The sequence below is a fragment of the Selaginella moellendorffii genome, unplaced genomic scaffold (assembly GCF_000143415.4).
Source record: "Selaginella moellendorffii unplaced genomic scaffold, v1.0 SELMOscaffold_36, whole genome shotgun sequence".
In the NCBI taxonomy this organism is placed as follows: Eukaryota; Viridiplantae; Streptophyta; class Lycopodiopsida; order Selaginellales; family Selaginellaceae; genus Selaginella; species Selaginella moellendorffii.
Genome location: NW_003314297.1, coordinates 880,602 through 899,803, shown reverse-complemented (window position 1 = coordinate 899,803; position 19,202 = coordinate 880,602). Strand labels below are relative to the sequence as shown.

General features: G+C 46.4%; 6 protein-coding genes across 7 annotated transcripts; 3 read left to right on the top strand and 3 right to left on the bottom strand.

Annotated features, from left to right (window-relative positions):
* Positions 1-372: 372 nt before the first annotated feature.
* On the top strand, positions 373-4,453 carry LOC112349170 (penicillin-binding protein 1F-like). The gene is made up of 22 exons (XM_024683059.1): positions 373-1,108; positions 1,174-1,299; positions 1,357-1,508; positions 1,554-1,713; positions 1,761-1,820; positions 1,872-2,062; positions 2,112-2,165; positions 2,214-2,288; positions 2,343-2,408; positions 2,456-2,558; positions 2,608-2,672; positions 2,740-2,824; positions 2,871-2,948; positions 2,995-3,072; positions 3,123-3,239; positions 3,299-3,490; positions 3,545-3,593; positions 3,649-3,707; positions 3,763-3,873; positions 3,938-4,142; positions 4,208-4,290; positions 4,343-4,453. The coding sequence occupies exons 1-21, from the start codon at positions 374-376 to the stop codon at positions 4,246-4,248; spliced, it is 2,802 nt and encodes a 933-aa protein (XP_024538827.1). The 5' UTR covers position 373; the 3' UTR covers positions 4,249-4,290; positions 4,343-4,453.
* Positions 4,454-4,517: 64 nt separating this feature from the next.
* Positions 4,518-6,832, top strand: LOC9658156 (protein NRT1/ PTR FAMILY 8.1). The gene is made up of 5 exons (XM_002978177.2): positions 4,518-4,689; positions 4,742-4,868; positions 4,924-5,141; positions 5,212-5,774; positions 5,840-6,832. Exons 1-5 carry the CDS (start codon positions 4,630-4,632, stop codon positions 6,687-6,689), a joined length of 1,818 nt encoding a protein of 605 aa, XP_002978223.1. The 5' UTR covers positions 4,518-4,629; the 3' UTR covers positions 6,690-6,832.
* A 46-nt stretch (positions 6,833-6,878) lies between these two features.
* On the bottom strand, positions 6,879-7,832 carry LOC9658155. The gene is made up of 5 exons (XM_002977996.2): positions 7,630-7,832; positions 7,384-7,498; positions 7,224-7,313; positions 7,022-7,120; positions 6,879-6,971 (listed from the first exon to the last, which is right to left on the bottom strand). The coding sequence occupies exons 1-5, from the start codon at positions 7,830-7,832 to the stop codon at positions 6,879-6,881; spliced, it is 600 nt and encodes a 199-aa protein (XP_002978042.2).
* Positions 7,833-8,007: 175 nt separating this feature from the next.
* LOC9653239 (protein BTR1) lies at positions 8,008-10,061 on the bottom strand. Its single transcript, XM_024683060.1, has 8 exons — positions 9,788-10,061; positions 9,229-9,473; positions 9,035-9,129; positions 8,777-8,970; positions 8,646-8,725; positions 8,423-8,584; positions 8,303-8,364; positions 8,008-8,249 (listed from the first exon to the last, which is right to left on the bottom strand). The coding sequence occupies exons 1-8, from the start codon at positions 9,903-9,905 to the stop codon at positions 8,093-8,095; spliced, it is 1,113 nt and encodes a 370-aa protein (XP_024538828.1). The 5' UTR covers positions 9,906-10,061; the 3' UTR covers positions 8,008-8,092.
* A 196-nt stretch (positions 10,062-10,257) lies between these two features.
* Positions 10,258-12,249, top strand: LOC9658154 (protein-tyrosine-phosphatase PTP1). 2 transcript variants are annotated; one of them, XM_024683121.1, is made up of 9 exons: positions 10,258-10,687; positions 10,857-10,953; positions 11,026-11,099; positions 11,159-11,293; positions 11,347-11,481; positions 11,541-11,692; positions 11,750-11,891; positions 11,953-12,068; positions 12,144-12,249. In XM_024683121.1, the coding sequence occupies exons 1-8, from the start codon at positions 10,376-10,378 to the stop codon at positions 12,058-12,060; spliced, it is 1,155 nt and encodes a 384-aa protein (XP_024538889.1). In that variant the 5' UTR covers positions 10,258-10,375; the 3' UTR covers positions 12,061-12,068; positions 12,144-12,249. The 2 variants fall into 2 exon arrangements, with proteins under 2 accessions (XP_024538889.1, XP_002978222.2); XM_002978176.2 differs by having other exon boundaries at positions 11,953-12,249.
* Positions 11,881-15,331, bottom strand: LOC9653238 (fatty acid amide hydrolase). The gene is made up of 21 exons (XM_024683120.1): positions 15,180-15,331; positions 15,010-15,092; positions 14,842-14,951; positions 14,719-14,779; positions 14,492-14,658; positions 14,304-14,433; positions 14,170-14,247; positions 13,965-14,112; positions 13,764-13,876; positions 13,612-13,687; positions 13,480-13,551; positions 13,368-13,419; positions 13,238-13,309; positions 13,103-13,186; positions 12,927-13,030; positions 12,766-12,855; positions 12,647-12,715; positions 12,511-12,575; positions 12,394-12,455; positions 12,233-12,328; positions 11,881-12,156 (listed from the first exon to the last, which is right to left on the bottom strand). The coding sequence occupies exons 2-21, from the start codon at positions 15,089-15,091 to the stop codon at positions 12,082-12,084; spliced, it is 1,806 nt and encodes a 601-aa protein (XP_024538888.1). The 5' UTR covers position 15,092; positions 15,180-15,331; the 3' UTR covers positions 11,881-12,081.
* Between the last annotated feature and the right edge of the window lie 3,871 nt (positions 15,332-19,202).

The window sequence follows — 19,202 nt, the reverse complement described above, 5'->3', positions numbered from 1 at the left end:
GAGATGGACGACTATGTGAGACCATTAGAAATGGAGTGGTCGATGCGGCTGCTGATGAGACCGACTCTGATCAGGAATATGAGACTGATGACGAGGATGAAAACTATGATTTCACAGCAGCGGTGCCAGCAGCAAATACAGCATGAGCAAGGACGACGTGCGGCCATCCCAACAAAAATCTTGCTTTTTCTCCATCTTTACTCTTTAGTTGAGAAACTCCGACTCCTCATTTCCGGGATGACAGAATGGAACTAGGAAGTTTGTTTGTTTTTTTTTTTTGAAGCAAAAGAGGGAGCTAGCAGGGCTATAGCTTAAAGATGAATTGAAAGCCCGGGAAGATTTATTCTTTTGATCAAACAATGGGTTAGGGTTTATGCATTCCAGGGAGGGGATGGCGCTGCTAGGACACCCTCCAGGTCTGGCATTTTGCAAGCAGCAATCGCTTTGTCCAGGAGCGTGCGATTCCGAGGCCATAGCAGCGGCAGCAACGAGAGAGGCGATAGGTATCTCCAGCTCCCAGCCAGATTGCGAGGCTCTACTTGCCGATTGGAAGACGAGGATAGAGCTAGAACTGTTTCGGGCGCTCAACAGCGCGCAATGCGTGTCCTCCAGGGCGAAGAAGACGGGGTGGAGATTTTCTGGCAGTGGAAGTAAACAGCCAGGAAGCCGGAAGAAATGGGTCAAGTCCGTGCTTGGCGCTCTTGGGATAGTTTTAGCTTTCAGCGGGGTGGCCAGCGTTGTGAAGATCTTGCTCTCGGCTCTGCCCCCGGATTTCATAGACAGATGGAGGAAACTCGAAGGCGAGCAGCCGAGAGCTGATCCAAAGTTTGGACAAGGAGAAGAGCCCGAGACTGTGATTTATGACTGTCACGGCGAGGTGATTGCCACTCTTGTTCCTGGAGGATACATTGGCAAGCGAGATCCTTTGAAAACTTCGGCCTCGACCGGTCCTCTCCGTCCGAGCGACATTCCTTCGGCGATGTGGCAGGCGGTGGTAGCTTCCGAGGATCGGCGTTTCTTTGAGCACCATGGAATTGATCCGAGAGGGATTTCTCGTGCGGTGCTTACGCTTTCTTCTAGCGGTGGTGGAAGCACGATCACGCAACAGGTACTTTGGGTTTTCCTGTTTCTTTTTCTTGCACTGGATCAAGTTTGTTTTGTTCTTTCGCGCAGCTGGTGAAGAACTTATTTCTAACAAACGAACGAAAATGGTCTCGCAAGGCTGTGGAGATCATTCTAGCACTTCTTTTGGAGAAACGTATGTCCAAGTGGGATATCTTACGTCTTTACCTTGACAAGGTGATTGTGTTCGACGTTTTGGCTGTGCAATGCTTTGGACTGACCACTTTCTGGCAGATTTATTGGGGCCACGGTGTCTACGGTTTGAAAGCCGCCGCAGCGTTTTACTTTGGAAAGCATCCATCACTGTTGACGCTAGCAGAATGCGCAATGCTAGCAGGCATTATTCCTGCACCCGAACTTCTGTCACCATATAGAGATCCTAGCAGGTATGAAAGACGAGGCTGACTTGTTTACTAACACCACTCGATTAGAGGGAAAAAGCCTCAGGCTAGAACACTCCGGCGCATGGTCGAGGTTGGATTTCTGGATGCCGACAGTGCTGCTGCCGCGGTTAATGAACCTCTCTCTCTCTCTTTGGAGTATCAGGAAGGAACCTGTGGTCCATGGCGTGCTCCTTACTTTGTCAGCGAGGTTTGTCTTTATGGAGATGTTTGGCTGACTTGAGATTGGCCCTTCAGGTGCTGTATGAGCTGACGCAAACTTATGGAAGAGACCACATTCTTCGCGGCGGATTACAGGTATTCATATGAAATGTGTACAGCTTTGGTGAAACATATTGTGTTTCATAGATACATACTACACTGGACTTGTCCATACAAGATATAGCTGAAAAGACCATCACGGAAGCTTTGTCCGAATTTGATAATGAAAGGTTGGTTCTTGCGGATAAGGAGATCGGGAAGATCCGCGAGAAAATTAAAAAATTAGGAAAAACTCGAGCCGAGGAAATTTTGAAAGCCGTAAACGCGGTTACGTTAAGGTATCTTACTCATTTTTTACTTTGACAACCTCTGGCATACTTTGTGAAGGATCCAAAAGGATGCGAAGAAGCGTCGTCGAAAAATGGACGTCAGTAAGCTCAGGTACAGGTTTCCAGGTTGTGTATCGCAATTAAGTAAGTCTTACTGCAGAGAGGAAACAGATAAAGCCATTTCTCTTGCTGCGGAGAAAGCCAAAGCAGCTGTTTGTTTGCGATTCGATTGGATGTATGTAGAATTTGTCTTCCACCTGACATTTTCAGCTCCTACTGGGACATGCAGGGAAAAGAGATTAGAAGCATCTCTTGCAAAATATGAGGATGAAAGCAAGAAGGCAGCTGTAGCAAAGTAAGTGTGATATTGTGTTTTTCAAGTCACCTTATAGTTGCCGATAGGATGGAAGGAGCAGTGATTGGTATCGATCCTTTAAGTGGTGCGGTTCGTGTACTTGTCGGTGGCAGGGACTACTATGAAAGCAGTTTTAATCGATGCACGCAGGTTCGAGAATCTTGCTTCAACTCTGTAATAGTGAAAGTTTTGTACGCAGGCATTTCGATCACCTGGTTCGACATTCAAACCCGTTGTGTACCTTACAGCTCTAGCCGAAGGAATGTAAGGAACATCGCGAAGGGCTTTTTTCATATGTTCATGCTCTTCTTTAAGGCTATGTCTGTGCTAGTGATCCAAGCCGTACGATAGTGGACGCTCCTTACACAATTGGTGGCTTTACTCCGGAGAACTACGACCGCAAATATAGAGGAAGAGTAAGCTATCCAGCTTCATGGGACTTAACTTTCTGTTTTGAAACAGGTTACAGTGGAAGAATCGCTGCTGAGATCTCTGAACATTCCAACTGTAAAACTGTGTGCAGAAGTCGGAGTCGACAAGGTTTTTGACAGACCATTGTGTTTCTATCTATAAGCTGTATATGTAGGTATGTGCCATGGGAGCGGCGCTTGGCATTGATACATTTCTTCCTTACGAACTGTCTCTGTCCCTTGGCGGCTGTGAGGTAAATATTTGTATTGCCACTGCTCACGATCTACCTGTATACTCGTTCAGGTGACTCCACTGCAACTTGCTACTGTGTATGCAACTATTGCCTCCGGAGGAATCTACCGAAAGCCATACATGATTTCCTGTGTGCGGGATTCCCAAGGCGAAGTTTTACAGGAACAGGTACGTGGTGATGTCAATCCTTTTGTTAAAAGCTGAAGTGGTGTCGCGCTTTTCCTCAGCCGGCACCAAGTGAAGAGGCGGTTGTGGACGAGTATGCAGTGTCTGAGCTCAGGAGGCTACTGCAGGCCGTTGTAGAGAAAGGAACTGGACAATCTGCAAGAATAGGAAGGCCTTGCGCTGGGAAAACGGGAACTTCTGATGGCTACAGAGACGCGTGGTTTGCTGGCTTTACGCCCGAGCTTTCTTGTGTGGTAAGGGAACCGGTTCATATTGAGAATATCCACGTCTTTGAGTTGCGATGACAGGTCTGGATTGGATATGACGACAACACTCCTGTTGGTGGAATGCATCCAAGTAAAGGCTTTGTTTTCTAGGCTGTCAAAGTTTGATCCCTTCGTTTTTGTGACAGTCACAGGTTATTCACACGCGGCTCCACTTTGGAAGCATTTTATGATTCTCGCTCACGAGGTAGTTCACCAGTTCAGACATAAGATTCCTCAAGAGTTTGTGCGACTGAATCCAGGGCCTTCCAATCCAAAGATTCCATGACTATGGACGAGATAGATACGGCAACCAAGGTTCTCGCGATTTTGAGAAGAGATCACGTCGACCGCAAAGGCTGCTGGCTTTCCGGGTATGTTCAGCTGATTGCTTTTTCGCCTCTTGAGTTTTTCTAAGATCCAAGTGCTCGTTGTTAGGATACTCCTCCCACTAGTGTGGCCGACTCGAAGTTTGGCATCAGTGGCACGCAGTGGAAACAAGTGTGGGACTGGGAGAAGGCTAGCGTTGCATGGGAGGAACGGGAGAAAATGCAAACGTGGACAGAGACGAGGTCCAAACACGAGGAAAGAATCTGTGCTCTGAGAGAGCAGTGGCAGAATCTGATTCTCCGTCCGGTTTCAGGTGACTGCTGCTACTGATCCATTGAAGTTTTTCGCCTTTTTGCACAACTGACCTCCAACTTTCAGGAGTGTTGCAGTTCTTGAAAAGGTTTGATTTGCTACACTAGGATCCGCAAAAAAATTGTTTTTTGGAGTTTGCCAGTCTTCAGGTGGGCTGTACAGTTTTGCCAGTTTACTTTGGATTTAATTTCCAGTTGACAGGATGAGCGAAACAATGCATTTGCCATCGTTTTCCATCCACAAGAATTCAAAGGCTTTCTTGGTTTTATACGGAAAAAGTAACGCCGCCTTTTTGGAGGAATTTTAAGGTTTTATCGGTTTGACGTTTAGTGACGTGTCCTGCCAACGTCAGATGCTCCTCTGCCACGTCGGACAGTCTTTATGTTCGGTTGTCTCTAGAAAACTAGGGAGGGAGGGAGCGCGATCCATGGTGGTGCCTCCCCGGCCAATCGATCAATCGAATCCAGCGCTTCAATCGTGCTGTGCCGATGGCGTCGCATTCCAGCAGCGATCTCGGTGCGCGCTTGCTCGGCGAGGAGGAATCGCGGGTGAGTTGGTTCGCGTGAGTAGGGCTTTTTGTCTGATTTCTCTTCGCCCAAGCCTGGAAGCAGTAGCAGCAGCATCAGCGATGCTTTGGATTACACGCAGGACGGATCGATCGACTTGTTTGGGCAGCCTGCGCTGCGATCCAAGACCGGGGGATGGAGAACCTCAGCTTTTATTCTTGGTAAGCTCTTTTCTCACTGAAGCAAAGGAGACGATCTTTCTTTTCTTGTTCCAAGGAACCGAGTGCTGCGAGAGGCTGGCGTTCTATGGGATCAATGCCAACCTCGTCATGTATCTCACCAAGGAGCTCCACCAAGGCAACGCTACTGCTGCCAAGAATGTGGCTGTCTGGGCCGGCACTGGCTACCTCACGCCTTTGATCGGCGCTTTCATCGCCGATTCTTTCCTGGGACGATTCAAAACTATTGCTGCCTTCTCGACACTCTACGTTGTTGTAAGTTCTATCGTCTCTATAGCTTTTTCGCCATAGCTCCTGTTCTTACGTTTCTTTTTTTTTACTTCAGGGGCTGGTTTTGCTGACTTTGTCGTCGTCTTTACCATCGCTCACGCCTCCCGACTGTCCACCAGATGTCCATAAATGCCCAAAGGCATCGCTCGGGCAGCTAAGTGTTTTCTACACCGCGCTCTACTTGGTGGCCTTGGGAATGGGAGGCATAAAGCCGTGCGTCTCAGCGTTTGGAGCGGACCAGTTCGACGACGAGCACAAGTCGGAGAAGAAGAAGAAGAGCCACTTCTTCAACTGGTTCTACTTGTCCATAAACCTGGGCGCGCTCATCGCTAGCACCGTGCTGGTTTACGTCCAGGACAACATTAGCTGGTCACTCGGTTACGCCATCCCGGCCTTGGCAATGGTCCTGGCCATCTCGTGCTATCTCGCGGGTGGGAGATACTACAGGCACAAGAGGCCCGCTGGCAGCGCGCTCACCAGAGTTGCACAGGTTTTGGTCGCGGCGTGCCGCAAGTGGATGGTCGAAGTCCCCTCCGACGAAACCTTTCTATATGGCTTCCACGACAAGAACTCTGCCATCGAAGGAAGCAGGAAGATCGAGCACACGGAAGAATTCAAGTAAGCCTTGCATGTTTCTTTTTCTTCTAGAGAAAACTCTCGACAACTTTCTTTCTTCTCTCTAGATTTCTCGACAAGGCTGCCACTGTGACTACTCGCGATCGAATGCTGGAGCAGCCTCCAAGCCCGTGGAACTTATGCACCGTGTCGGAGGTGGAGGACGTGAAGCAAGTCGTGAGCATCATGCCGATCTGGGCCAGCAACATCTTCTTCTCGACCGTCTTCGCGCAGATGTACAGCCTCTTCGTGGAGCAAGGCACGAGAATGGAGCGGCGCCTCGCCCGGGACTTCTACGTCCCGCCAGCGTGCATGTCCCTCTTCGAGGTGGGGACGGTGCTCCTCATGGTTCCACTCTACGACCGCGTCATCGTGAAGCTCGTGAGGAGATACTCGGGACGCCACCACGGCTTCACTCTCCTCCAGCGCATGGGAATCGGCCTCTTCCTCTCCATCTTCCCGATGGTGTCGGCCTGTTTAGTGGAGAGAAAGCGCTTGGAGATGGCCGCGACGCTGGGGATGGTAGACGACGCAGTGAACCCGGTTCCAATGACCATCTTCTGGCAAGTGCCGCAGTACTCGCTCATCGGGATGGCCGAGACTTTCACGTTCGTCGGGCAGCTCGAGTTCTTCTACGAGCAGGCACCGGACTCCATGAGGAGCTTGGGGACCGCCCTGGCGCTCACGACTTACGGACTGGGATACTACACCAACAGCCTGATGATCTCGGTGGTGACCAAGATCACGCGCAGCGGCTCCAGCCCCGGGTGGATTTCAAACAACTTGAATCGTGGTCACTTGGATTACTACTTTGCGACCATGGCCGGGATAGCGGCGGTGAACGTGCTGTGGTATGTGCGCTGCGCGAGAGGCTACAAGTACAAGGAGACGAGCGTGATTGATCCGCCGGTCGTGTAGGGCGTTGTGTTCATTCTTTTCGCTCCAGGATTCATTGTTTATATGGGAGGTTCCCTCGATTCTTTAGATATAAAACATTCATGGATGATTAAGTTTGAGATTCAACTTGATCGTATCAATGGACAAAATCTACAAATGCTTAAGGAGGAGTTTCTAAACAAAATTGAAGCATGACCATGGACTTCTACCTCAGTTGGTCTTGGATTTGATGCTCTTCTTCTTCAGCCTCTGCGAGTTCACCATGCCCAAGTAGAAGAGGAGAGCTCCAAAGATGGACAGGTTCTGCAAAGACAGAGAAGTTTAACATAGTTCCATCAACACAGTGAAGGTACCTTGAGGAATTGCATGAACTCTCGGACATACGCAGGATTGGAGAGCTCGTAGTTGTAAAAGTCGTGCATAATCGGCGTGACGGTGGCGATAAATATCATCTGCACCAAGACAAGCTTTGAGCATTCAAGAGGAAGGAATAGAAAAGCCCAAGTAGCATTCATACAAACTCAAGCAAAAGACTTTTGGAAACAGTAAACAGACCAGAAGATAAGCGCCTATGGTGCTTCCACAAGTGAAGAGAATCGCCCCCAATCCTTCGGCCGCTATAGCAGCCATGAGCAAGTACTTGAGCTGCGAAACTAAAAGTTAAAGGGAGAAAGAAAAGCAAAAGAGAAGAAAGACGCTCTCCACTCTTTCTTACATTCACGCCTGGGATCTCGAAATGCAACGTGGATGACACATGCTGCTTGAACAGTGCGAACTTCGGCTCCAGCGTCTTGAGCGACAGTCCTCCATCGGACCCAAACTCGCTGATCCTGGAAAGAAAATCCCACACACATGAGCACAGCGAATAGATCTGCAAGGGGATCTCGACGAAACCGCAAAGCAGCAAAGATTTCGATGGGAATCGCGAAAGAAGAGGCAAGAGGAGAGAGGAATCACTCACTTTTGCCAGGCGGAGAGGATGAAGATCGCGGAGAAGAAGACGCGGCCGGCGAAGGACATGAATCCCATGGCTCCGGCGGCGACGCTCCCCAGAAGCGCGCGTGGAGGAAACCCTCGATGCCGCTTTCCCGCCTGCTGCGCCAAAGCCCAACCCAGCAAAGAGGGAAGAAAAAACAAATAAGAATTGCCTTTTGTTGGGCCCATCCCTACCGTCGGTGCCAAACTTGCTACAGCCGTCGGATGCGCGACACGCAAAACTTATCCTAGCCGTCGCTCTAAAGCTTTACTAACACGAGTGTTTGTGTATAAATATGTACCTGTTACGAATCAATCAAAGAATAGTGGAAGGAAAAAAAAAGGAAAAAACAGCACCCAAGGGTTCTCTCTCCAACGCTTACATTGTGACCTTTGATCTTGATCCGGTATCTTAGTTTTTCCTGTGTAAATTTTTGTTTTTGGTTTGGCTATGGCTGTTGGTTTTGATGATTTTGGAGGCTGTTGTTGTTGGGCTGCTTGGTGTTGTCTCGCTCATAATCCGATGCCAAGCTCTGTTGGACCTTCTGTGTCAGCAAAAATTGAGCCGCTTGGATGGCTTCTCCGCTGCCTATCATGGTTACTTTCCTGAAAAGAAAGAAGCAAAGATGAATACTAGATTGGAAGCTTGGCCAAGTTACCTATACTCTGTGCCCGTAACAAAATCTCCTCGGTCAGAAACTTTGATCTTCGCGCCGCTAGACTGCAGAGGTTTTTTGGTTTGATTTGTAACGTAACGATGGGAAGAAGGGAAGAGTTACCTGCTGGAGTTCTTGAAGCGTCTTGCCAGCCCGGCCTAGAATGAATCCGATGTGCTCGTCAGGTATACCAATTGTAACTGAAGATGTGAGTGCCCCCACTTCAACGACTGGTAGTGCCATCTGATAAGGGGGTTGCAACGCGATCACCGGCGCCATCATACCCTGCGAGACGAGAAAAGAAATTGAGAGACGAGTACAAGCTTTGGAAGTTTTAGAAACTTACCCGCGCAGACAAAATGCTTGGAGCACCATACGCAACTGGCATTGGGGGGCCAGGGCCGTTTCTTCTTAGATTTTGCAGTCCTGGAGACGCATGATAAACACACCTGACAATGAAAGGAGTCGGCCCTGTACCTGGATAGACGAGGGGTGTGCTTGTGGTCTCGGTGTAGCTCGATTCTTCCGTCAGCTTTGTAAGAATTAGCGTGACCGCTTTTATAATCTGGTCGACATTTCCTCCGATGGTGACGATGCGATCAATCACGCCGGGGAGAAGCTGATCTTGCGATGAGAGTTTGATACTGGCTTGCGAGTCCTCAACGAATTTTCTAACAAAAACGGCCATAAGCTGGCTGGGAAACAGAAAGAAAAAATAAGTCTCTACTTGCTTACTTGATGTTGGAGCCTCCCTTTCCAATGATTGCCCCGCAGACAGTCTTGGGAACCAAAAGCTTCACCTGAATGGATTTTGTATCATCTTGGTTGTCCTGCCAAGAGGGGAAAAAAAAAAAAGACAAAACACAAACAGGCCCGAATAAGAAACTAGAAGACAGAGCTGAAACTCAAGGATAGAGATCCGACCTTACATCTTTGATAATCTTTGAGATGATGAGCTGAAACGCAGTCAAGACGTCTGCTAGGGACCCACTCAATACAGCGACGCGATCTGAGGTACCGGGGAAGTATTCATGGTTCCGGGACAACTGAATTCGAGCTCCAGATTGAGCTTGAAAGTCGCTAATGGTGGAACCTCCCTTGCCAATCACTGATCCGGCAGCCGTGTTGGTCACTAGGAATCTCAAGTTCGTCGTAGTTTCACCAGCATTGTTTTCTGCAAAAAGAAATTCCATGAGATCCTCCGTCCTAGAAGTCCAATTTGGAGCAAAATTATGCCTCTAGAACTCCACCTCTCACTCTCCTCTCTCTCTCTCTCTCTCTTTCTCTCCTTGTGACTTCTAGGGTCGAGACTCCACCTATCTAGCAGGCAATGCATCACTCTCTCTTGCGCAGCTCCAGGAAGCTGGCAAAATCTACATTCGGCTGGCGCATTGCGATCGATCCGACAAGAAAAATTTCGCCTCAGGGCGCCAGATCCAGCCTCAAATCTTGCAAATTCCCTCACAGCAATGCGAGCAAAGACCTAACCTGGAGAAGCAGCGACCCCGTTCGCTGGCGCCGCTGTCCCCGCCGCCTCCTCCTCGCCGAAGCTCGATCTCGCCAAATCCTCCCCTCCTCCTCCCGCCGCTGCCTCCTCAGCCTCCATCTCTCTCTCACAATCTCCCTCCCGCCTCACACGCGCATCGCTCAAGAACTCCTCTCCCAAATGAAATACCTAGGGTCTTCTCTAAGCGATTCACAGAGAAGCCACTTCCATGTGAAGTGTCAAAGGCCTTTCTCTCATACAAGGAACAGGGTATACAGCCCAGGATAAAAAGTAAAAGTCACGGTGGGAAAGGGCGCGGTTAATGGATGCGGTAAATAAAAAAGCTTATATATAAAGACTAGCCAGTCAACAGGTTAAATCGGGTCTAGATCCAACGGCTGGCACCTCCCCAACGTAATACTTCTAACGGCTATCATTGGGCAGTACTTCCGGATCGTAATGCAGCGATCCAACGGCTTGTTTTTCCCTTGTCGGAATGTTTGATCTTGCGATCCATGGCGCGGCGCGGCGCGGCTCCTAGGTTTGATTTTCTTTTCGATCTTCTCCAAGATCTCGGGAGTAGGAGATAGATGCCACTGGGATTTCGGGGTAATCTGAGCTCCTGGTGCTGGTCGTTTTCCGGGCCGAGAATGACTTCCAATTCTCCTGCCACGCCTACGCTCCCGCAGCGCGTCTCAGCCATGCCAAGAATCCCTTGCTCTTCGGCCGGGAAGGATTTCTCCTTGACTTCCAGCAGCGCAGTGGTAGCTGGGGACAGCGATTGCTTCTGGAAGCCCGAGCTCACTCCCGCGGAGATCGCTGCTTGCAAGGAGGCGTTTGATGCGATTAACTGGAAGCTGGAGAGGCCGGAGAGCATTTACAGGGAATTCTCCTCCCTCAGGGTTCGTATTGTTTTAGAATTTTTCTTTTTTCTTGCTTGATTGCTTCGTGTTCTTCATATAGATTGTCTTTTGGTCTTTCTTCTCTATCTTGGTCTGGAAAGTTGTGATTGCTTGTTCTACAGTGCACTTCATTGCTATCTACAAACTCAATTGTTTCGATCTCTCGCAGCTTAGCTCGTTACCGAAACGAGAACTTATTGGGAAATTCAAAGCGGCCGCGTCAAATGCATGTTACAACAAAGACAGATACAGCGACGTGCTGCCTTGTATCCTTTTTTCTGTCCCTTCATTCTCTTCCAAGTTGGCTGTAGATCCTTGATTTTTTTTCTCGCTGCTAGTTGATGAGACGCGTGTGATACTACGAAAAACTAAAGAATCCGACTCTGACTACATCAACGCGAATTTCGTAGAGGTTACTTTACTTGCATTCTACGCGGCTTCACGAGATGCTTACTTTGTGTGTTGCAACAGTCTCCCGCGTTTGGTCATTCGTTTATTGCGACACAGGGGCCCTTGAAAACAACTATAGCGGATTTTTGGGAGATGGTGATGCAGCAGAGGTGTCCCGCCATTATCATGCTGACGAGTTTGGTGCATGGTAGCCTGGTAAATCCCATCCCATGCTTCCATGCTTCTTCTACTCACGCTTTCTACAACAGGATAAATGCGCACCGTATTTTCCACCAGCAGCTAATGAGCAACAAGTTTATGGTCGTCTGAGAGTGACAAACAAAGGTCTTGGCCACAGTAGTCACTCGATTACGAAGAGAGTATTTGAAGTCCAGCCTGTCGAGGTATGTTGGTCCTGGATTTATCTGTGATTCTGAAAAACTAGCAGGTGTCTCTTGCGTAGCTCACTCAAGAACCTCCTTTGTGCGTTTTGCATTTGGAGTACCTTCACTGGCCAGACCACGGAGTTCCAGCGTATACAAGACCAATTCGGGAGCTCTATCGATGCATAAGCACGATACCGGACGATGCCGGTCCCATTGTCGTCCACTGCAGGTAAACTCCGCCATGTCCATCACGGCTTTTCTTTAAACTGCGCCGTATTCTATCTAGTGCTGGGATTGGACGAAGTGGGGCATATATTGGAATCGACCAAACTTTGCGAAGGATACTGAAAGGTGACTTGACTGCTGTCAATCTCCAAGATACAGTTATGCGTTTGAGGGATCACAGATATGGAATGGTACAGACAAAGGTAATGAAATTATAAAAGAATTCGAGATCATTATGTACTAAGCTTAGTTTTGACGTTGCAGGCACAGTACCACTTTATCTATGCGGCAGTGTTAGACGAGCTGCAGGATCTCATTCAAACTGGTGATTGCGAATCTTCGGCCCAAACAGAACAGCGTCTTAAGAAATGAATCAAATGGTACGATCTCTTCTTAAATCATTTCTATGGTCGGCTCTAGAAGATCGTAAATTACTTTGGGGGCCTTCCTTGCAGCCGCGTGAAGCTCCTGTTGTTGATAGAACGCGAGCTCAGAGAGAGAGAAGAATGCATTGAAAGAAAAGAAACGGTGATGAATTCGTTACCTGGATTGCAAATCCTACTCTCAGGAGCGTTGCTTCTTGCCATGGACGGCCGATGAGCTGAAGGCCAATTGGCAGCCCTTGTTCGTCATAGCCAACCTGCGAAGGAAAAGCTCGTCAAAGATTTGGACGAGAGGATAGATGAAATCGATTTTGGTACCGACCGGGACGCTAAGACAGGGAAGGCCAAGCAAGTTGCCAGTCGCGATGAATCTCATCAAAGTCCCTGTGACAAGAGAGTTTATACTTCTTTTACTTAGAGCCGGAATAAAAGCTCTTACCAACTTTTACGAAGTCTGATTCACCTATGCTTAACGAGTCCTGTGGTATCACTGGAGCTGTGCATCTAAACAAGTAAAAAAAAAAAAAATTAAAATTTGGAAAAGAAAACCTTTTTTTTTTTCTCTCTACGCTTACGGTGTCGTTGGTACAACGATAATGTCGACCTTTTTAAATGCCTCCATATAATAGTACATGTTGCGCCGCCTGTCGAGATTTCTATCGAGATTAGAAAGAAATGCCAAGACAAAGCACACCTTAGACATTGAGAACCTATGTAGTAGCTCGCATTGAAATGCTTAAAAATCGCCAGTGTCCCTCTCACCTCGTAACTTATATCCTTTCTACTGCCGAGACACAAGAAAGAGCGTTGAAGAACCTTTCCTTGTTAGCTTCAAAGGGGAAGGTAAAAACTTACACGTAGTTGTAGTCGTGGTTGAGGGAGGTCATGATCTCTGATCCGCAAGTTACCAAGTGCGCAGCGCGAAGTTCCTCAAGCTCCGGAATCACGATCTCGACAGTCTGCAGCGTGGAAGTTTGAGCATAGACGAGAACTAGTTGAGAAAGACGAAGAGGAAATTCTGTTGTTCTTGCCTCAGTGCCAAACTCGCTTTTAAGCGCGTCGAGTGTTCTGTCGCAAGCCTTGGTTATTTCTTGATCCAACACGTCGTAATACCACTGGCATGACTTCTCGATCAGAACTTCCAAATCTCAAGTGCTGTGAAGTACCTTGGAGTATTTTCCAAACTTTAGATTGCCTAGGATGGAATTTTTCTCAAGCAATGGAAAGCAGGGAGGCGGCTGCACAAAAGGAATACACTGTAAGGAAAAATAAATTCAAAGTGTTAAGGAGTTTTACAGGTTTTGAGTAGAGGACATCGCTTTCATGACTGCCAAGAACAGCTGCATAGCTGCATCAATGAGATTCAATACAGTGATACGCAATCTTTGTAAAAGCAAAAGCTCCTTACACGATCATCAAATCCTCAATGTTTGCCGCGATTGGACCGACGCACAGCATGCTCCATCCTCCCTTTAATCCTCTGGAAAACCAGCAACATGAAAACTTTAGGAAGAGCAGTAGAAAAGAGATCAAGACATACCCGCGGCATGTCGTGCGACCAGTGGTGGTTTTGAGCCCGACGATTCCACACAAGGAAGAAGGAATTCTGATAGAACCTTCAAGAAGGAAAAAAAAAAAAAAAATACAAAACGCATCGATGGAAGTTTTATGAACGAAAATTGTTTGCGAAACCTCCGACGTCGGTTCCAAGAGCTGCTGGACACAGCCCTGAAGCGACGAGAGCGCTGCTTCCCGACGAAGATCCTCCGGTGTAGCGTTTAACGTCGTATGGATTCCTCACTGTCCTGTGAAAAATGGATCGAATCTTGAGAGTAACAACACGGTGGAATTTCCACGCTTGGGGATTCTAAAAAGCTCTTGCGAAGCGCTTACCCGAAAAATGGATTGTTTCCCGTGGTTCCCATGCCGACCTCGTGCATGTTGGCTTTTCCAGGAAAGATGGCTCCGCATTTTCTCAGCCGTGAAACGCAGACTGAATCATCCTTGGTCTTTCGGATCTTTTTCACCCACACCGACGCTCCTGCGTGGTTGCTCTTTAGATGAAAACTAAAGTCTCCAGTAGAGAAGAATGAGTTACCATTGGTTTCGTAAGGAAGGCAGTCGATGTCGTCTTTGATCGCTATAAAAATTCCATCCAGTATAGAGATGGGATTCCCTGCACCAAACGATGGAGTTACTACACTGGTTGAAAAGAAGAAAACCGAGTCGCACCATTTGCAAACCTCTCCGTGGAAGCAGCGGCTTGCTTGAGTAAGTCCTGTTTGTCCATTGACACGAAGTAAGCCATTGGTGGATTTCTACGTTGCGAGTCATCCACAGCTTTGATGAACCTCTCGGCAACCTGGAGCAATCCCGAAGATGGTAAAAGAATGTCAAGAGCTATAACCATGAAAGCTCACCTGAGTTGGCGTTAGTTTCTTGGATCTATAAGCCTCGGCATAATCTCTTATGCTCCAAAATCTAAACGCATAGTCCGTGTTGGTATGATCCGGGACACATTTCCAAGCTTGTTCCACACGAAGCAGAGGATCATCACTTTCACAAGTCTGTGTATCCGGTTCCTCGGCTGCAAAAATGAAAGTTATAAAGCTAGAGACAAACTGAAAAAACTCCAGCTAGCTTTTACCAGGAGCTGGGTACTCTGGAAGGAACATTGGCCCATCTGGAATATCTATGCCATCAAATACCTGCCAAACGAAACAAAGAAAGAAAAAAAATAAAGGAAAAGAAATATATATTTGTAAGATACCTTTGACACCCCATTGGTCTTGAGCAAGTGCTTGTATAGAATCCCACCAAAGAGCCTACTCTCCATGAGCCACACGGACAATTTTAAGGGAAACCCAGTGAGCCTTGGGCCTGGAAGCATAGCTTTGAGACTAGAAAACCACCCAAAAACAGATTTTTTGTACAAAACCTTCAAGGTTGGATCGTGTGTAGACGACAGATCCTTGTAGAACTTCCTCCACAGGCGGCATTTTTTTCCTTTTGTCAGCCATCCTGCGGAAAAAAGGCCGGAGACTGATGAGATTTGCGTGGCTTCATCACAGACAAATCGCCAGAAATCTAAAGAAAAAGGACACTCACCGGATCAGCGAACTCTAGACCTCGTTTGCGCCCAAATGCGTAGCGGCTCGTGAAATCGCGAAGAAACGCGTGAACCTGAGAGATTTTCCCTTCCCCTGAGAGGGCAAAAGAGCTGACATAAATGAGATGATTCAACCACCGCAAGAATTTTGACAAATAGAATTTGTGACTTTCTTAAACTACTCTCTTGATCTAGAACTTCGTGTACCATATTATTCCAAGTACGTACTAAGGATCTCCTTGTTCCAGAAAATCCCACAACGGAGCTTGGTCGTGTTCACGCTCATGCTCGAAGGTTATGGTCAATCTGGAAATCTCGACGAGGTAAAGAGGAGCTTCGACTCGATGGCACAGCAAAAACTTAGCAGCCTTCGCGATCCTTGTCTCGGCCTACGCTCGCTGCTGTCGCATCGCAGACGCTCAGGAGTTCTTCCACGCTATGCCTCAGTGGGACACAGTCGTGCTGAACGTGATGATCGAAGCCTTCGCGAGCAGCAGGATGATTAGCGAGGCCAGGCGCATCTTCGACGGCATGGAAACTCGAGACCGTGTGACTTGGACGGCGATGATCGTGCCACAGGGCAGCGTTCCGCGGCTCCGGTGAAGCGTCGAAGAGTTTCCGAGCCTCGTCAACCTTTCCTGCTCTAGAGAAAGCCATCCAATCGCGCTTGGACATTGTGTCGAAGATCACCTCGCTCCGCGTGTGCCTGGACGAGAGAGTTATACGATGCCAGGTCCCAGGAGGGCATGAGCGAAAACACTTCTTCCAGACGATGGCTTCCATCTCCCGCGAGAGAAGCTAGCATCCAGTTCCAGGTGATGATGTTCCTCTCGGGCATCCAGCCTTTGGCGAGATCTAGGTGCCCGTTTTGGCCGTAAGCCGCTACCAGTGCCGTGAGAGACACCACATTCCACTGGGGAGCATTCGACGCAACCCCTCTATCCCAGGGATTCTTCCAAACTTAGTGTCCGTACGCGGTTGCTCCAGCAGGCGTACGGTCAAAGAGGTTTTTTAAGTCGAATCTTCTCGATCGATCAAGCAGCCAAAAGCTCTTTAATTTCGCTATGGCCGGTTGGATCGCTCCTCGCACACTTTTACCCAGCATATAGTTCAAGCTATACCAATGGACCGGAAATAGGTCTCCGAATATACCCACAGTTGACAGGTCCTTTTTCCGCACCATTGGCACTCTGTGAATGAAGAGATACTTGGAACAAGAGGAAGGAGCCAAGAGGCAGCGAGTCTGTTGTTCCGAGAGCATGGGGGCGTTTGATGATCTGGGCGCTGATCTGGTGCTCGACATCTTGTCTCGCCTCAAGCCAGCAGATATTATCGTCAAAGCCGGGGGCGTCTGCTAGCAATGGCATCGCCTGTCACGCTCGCAGGAGCTGAGAGAAGCTGTGGCTAGCAGAACTGCCGGAGATCCATGGTTTGGAGATTCGGAGCCATGGGTTGTGCTCCAATTTGGCCACCGCTTGCGCTGGTATCCTTCACTGGAAGCTCTCCTCAACAATCGGAGCAAGCTTCTTCATCAGTCCTTTTCGGTGGGTCCGCGGGGACACAGGTTTCGTCTCCTGGCATGCTCGCTGGGGCTTGTGTGTGGGAGGCTGGAGGATCTGGACGAGGCTGGCAGCGAGGCGACTACTCTAGCTGTTGGAAATCCACTCACGAATGTACGGAAAATTCTTACCAGGATTGATATCAATGCTCATAGGATGTACGACTAATCATTAGAGTGAAAAGGTCAGGGCATTACCATGTAATTCTCAAGTTTGATGACCAGCATGCTATGGATTATGATTCCAAGACAAATGCTTTGTGCCAAACTAATTAAGTTGAATAGAATTTAATGTTAGCATAAAAGAGTGGTCATTGTGTTTTTATAGGTGACCTTTGTGCATTTTTTTAATAGCATTGTATTACTGATAAGTTGCACTTTACATAATGAGAGTAGTGAGTTCTCATTAATTTTGGTTTAGCATTGGTGGCTTTAGTCCTTACTTAAAAATAGTGATTTAATTGTTTGTGGTTGAGATGTTATAACTGATATTATAACTTTATATATTAGAAGGTTATAAATCCATTTTATGATCTTCACTTTAGTTTTAGCTGGGTGTTAATCATGTATAGCGAGCCTCTTTAGATATGCTCTAAATTATTGGCTAAATGCATTAATGTGTTTAATGCAGTTGAGTTAGATTTGAGTAATCATTTTATTTGTACTACCTAGAGTGTTACCTTTTAATTGAACAAATATATGACTCAATGATATGAGTTTAGTATTTTGATCTTACAAAAGTGAGTTGAAAAGTGATTATTGATTTCTTTGTGACTGTGGATTATTTGTAAACTTTGTTAAAGATTGTTAACACTTGTTTCACTCGGAGTTGAGATTGAAGTGAGATGACTTACTGTTTCCATGGGCATATTAAAAAAGTTGAATTTTCCATATGTGGTGGTTCAAATGGTTGGTGAATAGTTGGGCTCAATGGAGATTAATATTTCATTTCACTAGTCTTAATTAAAACGATATTCATAATTGACTATACTTTTGTATCATTGGCATGTGTGTATTTTAGTAATTATTAATTATATTTGCAAATTGAGTTAGTCTTATTCTAGAAAAGATTGTTTAGTATAGGTTGAACTTTGGCTTTTCTTTGAAACATGATTTAATTCTAGACTATGCTAACTTTGCAAAAGAAAAAGTTAGTGATCACTTGTTGGAATTAAGTTAGGATTATATCGATTATTAATGACTTTTATTGTACTTGTTATGAAGTGAGTTAAATCTTGCTATAACCAGTGGATTCCTGGAAGATTAGTTTAGTGGTCACTTATTAAGCATATCTTTGTTGTGTTTGGCTTTTAAAAGAATGCAGAAATGCTTTTTATTAGCTTTACATTATGAAATTTAGCTTATGGATATGTTGAGGAGGATATTGTGGTTTGAAGTTGGTTCATATGAAACTTATGATCCTTGTTAGATGAGCCTTGGGTATAAACTTCTTTAAACTTTTTATTCTTTGAATTTCATATTCATTATTCCAATTTCAAAGCAATGATTAAAGCTAAAGAATCGTCTTACCTTTTTGTTAGGAGTTTTTTGGGGAAGATATTTTCCCTCATTAGTTCCGATATTAAATTGGTGTTTGCATTTAGTGATTATTAGTGATGATTAACTATCATCTAAGATACCTGATTATTTTTATCAAATATTTTGCTTAATTATTATTGATGTGAATGATTTATTGTTCTTTGGGATAGTAGATTGTTTATTTGATGATGATTATACATCTTTCCATTGATGGAATGAATAATGATTTTTCATGATGGTTAATTAATCTTTTAAATAGCTTTTGGCTTTCCCCTTTATCATCTTTGTGATTTGGTCTTTTGGGTTTGAGATACAAATAGGATATCCTTCAATACCTTGTTTATTGTACCTTTTACAATTAGACCACATCTTTTTCAAGCTTTAACACTGCCACGAATGCATTTTGGGGAACCTCCACTCTTCCCATTGATTTCATTTGTTTATTGCCTTTGGCCTGCATCGAAAAAGTGAATTATGTATTAAGTAGCTTATCTATTTACTTGTTTCTTCAACAGCTTCTTCCTTGTTATGTCTCTTCCTACAGCATTGGAAGATTTTGAAACTTGTACAAAGAATTGAAAAGAGAGCACAGACTGTAGCACTTGGGCCAGCACGTCTTTGCGCAGCAATGACTCTAGATTCAAGACATGCCTATAGAGAGATCTCACATTAAGAATACGGAAAATAAAAGAGGTAACACCTAAATTAAACACAGTGAATAAATACATTATCTTTGTGAACGATTGCTGATAGTGGCTCCACAAGCTCCCCATTGATTCTTATATCAAGAACAACAAGATCACTTATGCAATATTTACATGATTAAACATATGAATTCAGTACCAGCCTATAAAGAGCTTTTGATATACCCAGTAATGGAGTACTCCATGCTCGCATAGATACTTCAATTGATCATTGACCATCT

Excerpts from the sequence above, each read along its gene's own strand:
- LOC112349170 (XM_024683059.1), top strand. The coding sequence starts at position 374 with ATGCATTCCAGGGAGGGGATGGCGCTGCTAGGACACCCTCCAGGTCTG. Across the intron at positions 1,300-1,356 it reads TACGTCTTTACCTTGACAAG|ATTTATTGGGGCCACGGTGT; the intron begins GTGATTGTGTTC and ends ACTTTCTGGCAG. Across the intron at positions 3,874-3,937 it reads AAAGGCTGCTGGCTTTCCGG|GATACTCCTCCCACTAGTGT; the intron begins GTATGTTCAGCT and ends GCTCGTTGTTAG.
- LOC9658156 (XM_002978177.2), top strand. The coding sequence starts at position 4,630 with ATGGCGTCGCATTCCAGCAGCGATCTCGGTGCGCGCTTGCTCGGCGAG. Across the intron at positions 4,869-4,923 it reads AACCTCAGCTTTTATTCTTG|GAACCGAGTGCTGCGAGAGG; the intron begins GTAAGCTCTTTT and ends TCTTGTTCCAAG. Across the intron at positions 5,775-5,839 it reads GAGCACACGGAAGAATTCAA|ATTTCTCGACAAGGCTGCCA; the intron begins GTAAGCCTTGCA and ends TCTTCTCTCTAG.
- LOC9658155 (XM_002977996.2), bottom strand. The coding sequence starts at position 7,832 with ATGGGCCCAACAAAAGGCAATTCTTATTTGTTTTTTCTTCCCTCTTTG. Across the intron at positions 7,499-7,629 it reads ATCCTCTCCGCCTGGCAAAA|GATCAGCGAGTTTGGGTCCG; the intron begins GTGAGTGATTCC and ends TTTTCTTTCCAG. Across the intron at positions 7,121-7,223 it reads CCATAGGCGCTTATCTTCTG|ATGATATTTATCGCCACCGT; the intron begins GTCTGTTTACTG and ends GTCTTGGTGCAG.
- LOC9653239 (XM_024683060.1), bottom strand. The coding sequence starts at position 9,905 with ATGGAGGCTGAGGAGGCAGCGGCGGGAGGAGGAGGGGAGGATTTGGCG. Across the intron at positions 8,726-8,776 it reads CACACCCCTCGTCTATCCAG|GACTGCAAAATCTAAGAAGA; the intron begins GTACAGGGCCGA and ends ATGCGTCTCCAG. Across the intron at positions 8,365-8,422 it reads CGCTTCAAGAACTCCAGCAG|TCTAGCGGCGCGAAGATCAA; the intron begins GTAACTCTTCCC and ends AAACCTCTGCAG.
- LOC9658154 (XM_024683121.1), top strand. The coding sequence starts at position 10,376 with ATGCCACTGGGATTTCGGGGTAATCTGAGCTCCTGGTGCTGGTCGTTT. Across the intron at positions 10,688-10,856 it reads GGGAATTCTCCTCCCTCAGG|CTTAGCTCGTTACCGAAACG; the intron begins GTTCGTATTGTT and ends GATCTCTCGCAG. Across the intron at positions 11,892-11,952 it reads ATGGAATGGTACAGACAAAG|GCACAGTACCACTTTATCTA; the intron begins GTAATGAAATTA and ends TTGACGTTGCAG.
- LOC9653238 (XM_024683120.1), bottom strand. The coding sequence starts at position 15,091 with ATGGCTGACAAAAGGAAAAAAATGCCGCCTGTGGAGGAAGTTCTACAA. Across the intron at positions 14,248-14,303 it reads CACGGAGAGGTTTGCAAATG|GGAATCCCATCTCTATACTG; the intron begins GTGCGACTCGGT and ends CGTTTGGTGCAG. Across the intron at positions 12,329-12,393 it reads TTCCCTGTCTTAGCGTCCCG|GTTGGCTATGACGAACAAGG; the intron begins GTCGGTACCAAA and ends TTTCCTTCGCAG.